The 8,960-nt window shown below is 40.4% G+C and overlaps 1 protein-coding gene across 1 annotated transcript in view; it reads left to right on the top strand.

Annotated features, from left to right (window-relative positions):
• Nucleotides 1-336: 336 nt before the first annotated feature.
• LOC101858122 overlaps nt 337-8,960 on the top strand; it is a gene marked incomplete at its 5' end in the record, with an annotated part of 28,673 nt that continues 20,049 nt past the window's right edge. Inside the window, 11 exon segments of the mRNA XM_035971407.1 lie at nt 337-404; nt 1,546-1,674; nt 2,399-2,546; nt 3,668-3,816; nt 4,097-4,211; nt 5,279-5,353; nt 6,008-6,131; nt 6,945-7,051; nt 7,649-7,726; nt 8,469-8,567; nt 8,569-8,631. Coding sequence (XP_035827300.1) covers nt 337-404; nt 1,546-1,674; nt 2,399-2,546; nt 3,668-3,816; nt 4,097-4,211; nt 5,279-5,353; nt 6,008-6,131; nt 6,945-7,051; nt 7,649-7,726; nt 8,469-8,567; nt 8,569-8,631 — 1,155 coding nt within the window.

Raw genomic sequence — 8,960 nt, 5'->3', positions numbered from 1 at the left:
TGTAACACCTCTATTCTTCGACGCTTATTGAATGACCTTATTGTGTTGCAAGTGATGTAAAACTCTTACTAAAACAAACAGTGGTTTTTTGTTTTTTTTGTGGGTGGTTGGCCGGTGCTCTGGTTTGCTTCTTCTTTCCTGTCAAACATCTATCATCCTGATCTCTCCTCCTTCTTTTGTTGTGTTTGTTACTCTCTTGTATCACTTCTATTCTTCAGCACTTATATGACCTTATTGTGTTGCTAGTGCCGTAAAACTCTTACTAGAACTAAACAGTGTTTTTTTCTACAATGTCCATCTCTCTTTTATTTTCTGTATTTTTTCTTTCCTCGACAGTTGGATGGCAAAGGTCACAACGAGAGAAGTTTGTACACGTTTGATGACTTTCATTCGGGAGAGCTCAGGTTTGTGGACGGTAGATTCGCAAAAGAAAATAATGTGAGACAGCGTGGTGTATTCAGGCACTCGTCAAAGTAATGAAAATGAAGAAAGTAGCGTTTTTCCGCAGGTGTGGGAGAATTTTTTTCAAATTTTTTTTTTTGGCTCTGTACCTTCTGTGTTTTTTAAAGAACACATAATTTCTGTATGGATTTTTATTGAAAAACATTGATTAAAGACACAAAAAATGCAAATTTTCAGTTTCCACAGACGCTCAAGCAAAGGAAATAATCAAACTTTGGCAGCCATTTTCTTGCAAATGTTACCTCTGAAACCAGGGTGACCCCCCCCCCCCACCTCATTCAATTGCTAATATCTCGACTTGTATCCGAGATAAATGGATTTTTTTTCTCCATCAAAAGCAAGATTAATGAACAAGTTTTAAGATGATAACAATAACTCCACCTGCCCCAAAATTGACGAGAGCCTGATTACACCGTGTCGCGATACAAATATTAATTTTTCAATATCTCTGTGTGCTATAATACTTGTAGATATGTAAGCACGTTTGACAAATTTTAATACTAAATGATGCACCATGGATAGATGAATTTCGAAATGGTTACAATGTGTGTGTGTGTGTGTGTGTGTGTGTGTGTGTGTGTGTGTGTGTGTGTGTGTGCGTGTGTGTGTGTGTGTGTCTGCGTGGTGAAACACCAACACCAAACCAATGTGCCAGGATCTGGACAATAAAAATGTATCTTATCTTATCTTATCCACGATGGCTTAGGCCCTGACTTAACGCTTAACGGCCGCGTGATGAAGGTATATATGTGGGTGGCTGGCGGGTGCTCTGGTGTGGTTTGCTCCTTCTTTCCTGTCAAACATCTATCGTCCTTATCTCTCCTACTTCTTTTTTTTTTGGTGTAAGTTCCTCTCTTGTATCTCACCTATTCTTCGACGCTTATATGACCTTATTGTGTTGCAAGTGCTGTAAAACACGTACTAAAACTAAACTAAATTTTGATTCCGTGTCTTTTATGATGTTGTCGATGTCCTACTTACTCAGAAGCTTTTAGTGTTATTTTTTTTATTATAGTTGTTCTGTGCCTATGTCTGGATGAAAACTAAACTAAGAAGGTGTATAATATATCGGTTTTGTTCCAGTGTGTCTCTCTACCACGATGACTCGAAGGTGTCCCGAGAAGTGCTGGGCAATATCTTCAAGGGTTCCTTCCTCGGGGAAGTCAAGATTCCCCTCTCTGATATTGACTTCTCTAAACCACACAAGGCATGGTAAGATCATTATTTGTTATTGTTAGAAACCACATTACACATGGTAAGATCATTATTTGTTGTTGTTTGAAACCACACAGGGCATGGTAAGATAAATTATTTGTGATGCGAGCTTACAAAATGAGTTTCTTCTCGACATCCACAAATAGATATATTGTCCAAAAATCGACACTAGTGTCAAATTTGTCGATTTTTTAAATTGATGGCTTATTCTTTAAGTATAAAATGCATTTTATTATTTCATACTTATAAATTGTAAAAATTTCACCTATAAGCGTGATGTATCTATTTCCATAGAGCTCGAATCAGGAAGTAGCTCTTTTTGTCAGCACACTTCATATTTGTTACTGTTTGAAACCACATTACACATGGTAAGATAATATTTTTACTTTTCGAAACCACCACACAAAACATGTTAAAATGTTTCTTTTCACTGTTTGAAACCACATAAAACATGTAAAAATGTTTCTTTTTACTGTTCGAAACCCCACACATATACCCCCTTCCTCCCCCCCCCCCTCTTGGAAGTACAATACGCTTGTAAGTGCGTGCTTGTTTTACCGTTTATGACTTAATGTAACTCTCTTTATCTATCTCTCTGTCTGTCTCTCTCTCTCTCTCTGTCTCTCTCACTCTGTCTCTCTCTCTCTCTCTCTCCCCCCCTCTCTCTCTCTGTCTGCCTCATTTGTAAATTCATTTTTTTGTTAAAATGGCTGTTCCTCAGGTATTGCCTGCAAGCCAAAGAACAAAAAGCCAGCGAACAAAATCTGGGTTCTATACGACTGCGTATTTCCTACACAGCCGACTACGTGTTTCCTTCCAAGTATTACGACGGACTTCGCAATCTGATTCTGGAGTCCTCTGACATGAAGGTTTGACTTTTGTACTGCTCGTTCTTATGATCTGAATTAGTGGGTGGTTGGCGGGTGCTGTGGTGTGGTTTGCTGCTTCTTCTTTCCTATCAAACATCTGTTGTCTTTATCTCCCCTCGTGGGTGGTCGGCGGGTGCTCTGGTGTGGTTTGCTTCTTCTTTCCTATCAAACATCTATCGTCCTTATCTCCCCGCCTTCTTTTTTATGTTTGTTACTCTCTTGTAACACCTCTAATCTTTTGGCGCTCATATGACCTTATGCAGTTGCGAGCGCCGTAAAATCTCTACTATATCTCCCCTCCTATTTTCTGTCTGTTACTCTCTTGTGACACCTCTAATCTTCGGCATTTTTATAACCTTTTTGTGTTGCAAGTGCCGTAAAACTCTTACTAAGAGACTCATCAGAATTGTTCGGGATTGTTCCCTTCTTTACAGAGTTTAAAAAAAAAACTTTTTCAAGAAGTGCCAGGCTGTGAAACTAGCAGACACGGTTTGTGATTGGGTGGTTGGTGGGTGCTCTGGTGTGGTTTGCTGCTTCTTCTTTCCTATCAAACATCTGTCGTCTTTATCTCCCCTCCTATTTTCTGTTTGTTACTCTCTTGTGACACCTCTAATCTTCGGCACTTTTATAACCTTATTGTGTTGCAAGTGCCGTAAAACTTTTAATAAGAGACTGATCAGAATTTTTCTGGATTGTTCCCTTTTTTACAGGGTTAAAAAAAAACAACTTTTTCCAGAAGTGCCAGGTTGTGCAACTAGCAGTCACGGTTTGTGACTCATTTCCTCTACTACGGTGCCCTCAAAAAGTTTGTCCAGATGAACCTGTTGTTATTCTGTGTACTTTTTAGCTTCTTCTTCCTCTTTTACTGGAAATGTGGGTGGTTGGTGGGTGCTCTGGTGTGGTTTGCTCCTTTTTTCTTATCAAAATATCTCTCGTCCTTATCTCACATCCTTCTTTTTTGTGTTTGTTACTCTCTTGTAACACCTCTAATCTTCTGGCGCTCATATGACCTTATTGTGTTGCAAGTTCCGTAAAACTCTTACTAAAAAAAGCAAAGAATCTGTCTGTTTTCTGTTTTATTTGTAAATTTATGCAAGGATTTCCCCCGACCTTGCCCTCAGCCCGTGACGTCCAGCGCGGCGTTCCTGCTGGGAGAGATCGTGGACAACCGCCAGAACGCGGCGCAGCCTCTCATCAAACTGTTCCTGCAGCACGGCAAGCTGGTGCCCCTGATCCACGCGCTGGCCGACTGGGAGATGTCCAACACCATGTGAGTGGGAGCTTGGCGGGTGCTCTGCGGGGGTTTGCTCCTTCTTCTGTCCTATCAAACAGTCATCTATCGTCCTTATCTCCCCTCCTTCTTTTTTGTGTTTGTTATTCTCTTGTAACACCTCTAATCTTCAGCACTTGTATGACCTTATTGTGTTGCAAGTACCATAAAACACTCTACTGAAACTAACCTTTTTTATTCTCTGATTACAATGATCATGATGATGATGATTGTTGTTGTTATTATAATTCAAACTCAACAACTCCAATGCTTGTTTCAGCGACCCCAACACACTCTTCCGCGGCAACTCGCTGCTCACCAAGATGGTGGACGAGCTGATGAAGCTACAGGGTCTGCCGTACTTACACGACACGTTGGGCGCGGTGGTCAGCCAGGTCAGTCTGCCTTGTCTTCTTCTTCTTTGCATACAAATTGAATACTGGAATGCTTCTATATTGTCACTTTTAAGGACAAGCGGGCTAACCCAGATTTCGAGGGTTTCCAGAAATCTTGACCTACACCAAAAGTGGGCATTGCCCTACCTATAGAAGAAGTTTGGTTTCATTGGTGTGTATATTTGTTTGGTTATAGAGAAAAATATCCTTGTCTTTTAAAGAAACTGAACCTTTACCTTCGATTTTCTGAAAACAGCTTTTTTCGGGATAGCCTCTTTGTACTTAAAAGCGTCCATATTACAGATGCCAATTCATGCAAGAAACTAGTCCAAGGTGGATGAACAAGTTGGAATCAATCCAAAGTTCCCAATTTTTGTACCCTATCCTTGACCTATGTGCAAATGCATAAGTCTCCTTACTTTTTCACGTGTACTTTGAGTTGATTTTAATCTGAAAATGGGAAACCTCTCCACTGAAACCACGGCTAAACCTAACAAAATCTTGCAGTCCTGCAGACATTTGTTTAAGTGAACTCCGTTGTATAAGCATTTAGAATATGTGCCACGATGCTGTGGAATCAGGCGCTCGTCAATTTTTGGGTATACGAAGTTATTGGTATCATCCAAAACTTGTCTGTTTGCCTTGCTTTTGATGAGAACATATCCTTTTTTTTCTCGGATATACAAGTCGAGATATTGGCGATTGAAGGAGGTGGTTTCTGAGGTAAAATTAGCGAGAAAATGGCCTGCTAAAGTTGAGTTATTTCCTTAGTTTGAGAGTCCGTGAAAAATGTAAATTTACATCTTTTATGCTTTTAATCAATGTTTTTCTGTAAAATCCACACTGAGATGTGTTCTTAAATGGGCGTGAAAAGTGTTGAGCCAAAACCCCAAAATCGTTAGAAATTCTCAATTCTGCAGAACAATGCCTGTTTCTTGACTTTCATTATTTTGACTAGCGCCTGATTTCACCACGCTGCCTCAAATATGTGGTATTGGAGAAGGTTACGCATTTCAAGATAAATCCATCTTTGTTTTCATGTCTCTGTTGCTTTTTTTCCCCCTTAGATATGTACAGAGGGAAGACCGTGTGAGATTGATCCTACGAGGCTGAAGGATGGGGAGGATCTTGATACCAATTTGGTAAGTCTTGAGTACTTTTGCGGGGTGGGGGGGGGGGGGGGGAGGGAGGGGGGGGGGGGGGGGGGAGAGAGAGGGAGAGGGAGAGGGAGAGGGAGGGAGGGGGGAACCCAATCTGATATTTTCACCTGCATGAGGGATATACATTTTTCACCGTTATACAGTCAAAACAAATTACAAAGTGGGTGGTTGGCAGGTGCTCTGGTGTGGTTTGCTTCTTCTTTCCTATCAAACATCTATCATCCTTGTCTCCCCTCCTTCTTTTTTATGTTTGTTACTCTCTTGTTACGCCTCTCTAATCGGCTCTTATATGACCTTATGCAGTTGTGAGCGCCATAACACTTCTTCTTCTTCTTCTTCTTCTTCTTCTTCTTCTATCCCGTGGTTGGGACAACCGTGGGGGCACCTCTGCATCTGAAGCCATCTATTTTTGTCCTCTGCTTTCCCCAGATTGTCACCCATCGTCTTTCCTGTCCACTCTGTGATGTTGTCCTCCCATCTCCTTCTCTGCCTTCCTCTCTTTCTCTTTCCTTGTACGGTTCCTTGCAGGATTATTTTGGCAAGTCCTGTGAATCTTGTGACATGCCCATACCAATTAAAACCTCTACTATAATTTTTAAAAATTTCAATGCCAAAAAAATGTGTATCTTTCCTCAGAGTAACCTGCAGGCCTATGTTGCCAATGCACTCAACGCTATCGTGGGGTCTGGCCTGGTGTGTCCGGCCGTGATGAGAGACGTGTTCTGTACCCTCAAGTCCCGGGCCACCATCAGCTATCCAGGTCTGTGGGCTTTGGGGAGGGGTGAGGGGAGGGGGGGGGGGGTTGGGGATGGTGCTCTGGTGTGGTTTGCTTCTTCTTTCCTATCAAACATCTATCGTATTTATCTCCCCTCCTTTTATGTTTTTGTGTTTGTTACTCTCTTGTAACACCTCTAATCTTCGGCACTCATTTGACCGTATTGTGTTGCAAGTGCCGTAAAACTCTTTCTAAAACTAAACTAGGGGGGGGGGGGGGGGGTGAAGAGAACGGGTTGAGGTGTGTGTGTGTGTGTGTGTGTGTGTGAAGGGAGAAAGTGAAGGGGAGAGAATGGGATGAGGGATGGGGAGGAAGGAGGAGGAAGAAAAGGGAGGAGAAGGGGGGGGGAAGGGGAAGGAGGCCTTGGAGGGGAGGAAAAGGATATGGGGGAGAGAAAAAGAGGCTTGTAAAAACTGACTCAATGATAACATGAGCAGGCTTCTGAGTAAAAGCTGTCACGTGACTGTGAGCTAATTTTGAACGGTTGTTTGACTACCACCACCATCATCATCATCATCATGTGCCAGATCTTGGACAGACATCGGCGATCATGGTTCTTCAATCATCCATTGATTGCTCAAATTTCTGAAAAAAAATATCGACTGCTTAGTGTAAGACATATGTGTCACGACGTGGTGGAATAAGTCGCTCATCAATTTTTGGGCATGTGGAGTTATTGGTATCATCTGAAAGCTTATTTGTTTGCCAAAAATTGACAAGTGCCTGATTCTACCGCATCGTAATACATACCATGTTGTAATATGAACCTTCATCTTTTGAATTTTTCTCCTCATACAGACAACTTGGAGGTTCGCTATCATGCCGTCACCAGCTTCATCTTCCTGAGGTTTTTTTCCGCCGCCATCTTGACCCCTACTCTGTTTGACCTTCAGTCCGACACACCTGTAAGTGTGATAATGGGGTTGAAAAAAAAAAAAAAAAATAGGCATGCGTGTATGTGGGTACATAAAATTATTTTTAGCAATCTGAAACTATCACACATTTCATGCTTGTGTGATTATATTGATTGGTTTTAAAGTGGGTTTTTTTTTTGTTTTTTGTTTTGTATTTAAATTTTGTATTATTCATATCTTTCTGGATTTTTAAAAACATTTTTAAGGGAAAATTCATATCGTATTGAGTGGGTGGTTGGTAGGTGCTCTGGTGTGGTTTGCTTCTTCTTTCCTATCAAAACGTTTATCGTCCTTATCTCCCATACTTCTTTTTTATGTTTGTTACTCTCTTGTAACACCTCTAATCTTCTGGCACTCTTGTGACTTTATGCACTTGCGAGCGCTGTAAAACCTCTACTAGAACTAAAACAGTGGGTTTTTTTGCTTTGTTTTGTATTTAAATTTTGTATTATTCATATCTTTATTTCTTTCTCGATTATTGAAAACATTATTTTTGAAGGAAAATTCATATTATTGTATTGCTCAATGCCGATAAGGGAGACGGGTATTGATAATGACATTTGACTGTGGTCTGTGATGCGTCCTCAGGAACCCAGCGTCCAGCGGTCACTCACTCTGGTGTCCAAGTCGGTGGCCGGCCTGGTCAATCTAGTCAGCTCCAAATCTGTGAGTTAGGTTTTGTTTTTCTTTTTTTCTTTAAAAAATTTTTTTTTATTAAGAGTGCAATTTTGTCATTGGTACATATACGTTACTTTTTTAAAGATAATTCTGGAAGTAATGTAAGCTGTTGTGTTTTCGGAACCCTTCTTCTTTTTTATGTTTGTTACTCTCTTGCAACACCTCTTATCTTCTGGCGTTCATATGACCTTATGCAGTTGCGAGCGCCGTAAAACCTCTACTAAAACTAAACTAAACTCTCTTTTTATGTCTATCTCTTTGCCTTTTGGTCTGTTTGTCAGTACGTCTGTTTCTTTATCTGTCTCTTTTTCACTTCTCTCTCTCTCATTATCCTTAAATCCCAACCTCCCTTCTTTTTCTCTTTCAAACAACAATAATGTCATGTTATTAAAATTATCTGTATTAGGGCGATATTGTGCTACATGTGTGATATAAACGCTAGCTCTTGAGTCTTTGTATGCTTACACAGTTAATAACAATAATAATAATAATAATAATAATAATGATAATAGACTGCATTTATATAGCTCTCTTTCCCATACTTGTATAAGCTCTGAGTGCTTTACACCAATCACAGAATCATTCACACAAGAAAAAATATTTTTAACAGAAACAAGAAAAACCAGTTCAACCACATAAAGAAGAACTTTCACAACCACACATTAACTATACACGAAAGGACAGTGCAAAAAAAAAAATTCTTAAGGATTTCTTCTTTTCCTTTCATCAGGTGAATGTAACGATCAAAGAGGAGTACATGGTTCCTTTGTGTGACATGTTTCCTCAAGAATTTCTTCTTTTCCTTTCATCAGGTGAATGTAACGATCAAAGAGGAGTACATGGTTCCTTTGTTTGACATGTTTCCTCAAGCTGCTCAAAACGATATCAAAATGGTGGGTACTCTTGTCTACTTTCTTGTTTATCATACTAACCCTTTGTGTGGGTGGTTGGCGGGTGCTCGTGTGTGGTTTGCTGCTGCTTCTTCTTTCCTATCAAACATCTATTGTCCTTATCTCCCCTCCTTCTTTTTTGTGTTTGTTACTCTCTTGTGACACCTCTAATCTTCTGGCGCTCCTATGACCGTATGCAGTTGTGAGCGCCGTAAAACCTCCACAAAAACTAACTAAACCCTTTATCCTTCATGTACTAGTCTTTGTCTATGAAAAGGATTGGCGAGTGCTCTGGTGTGGTTTGCTCCTTCTTTCCTATCAAACATCTATCG

Source organism: Aplysia californica, unplaced genomic scaffold (assembly GCF_000002075.1).
Source record: "Aplysia californica isolate F4 #8 unplaced genomic scaffold, AplCal3.0 scaffold00430, whole genome shotgun sequence".
NCBI lineage: Eukaryota > Metazoa > Mollusca > Gastropoda > Aplysiida > Aplysiidae > Aplysia > Aplysia californica.
Note: the sequence above shows the minus strand (reverse complement) of the source record. Positions and strands in the feature narration are given on the sequence as shown.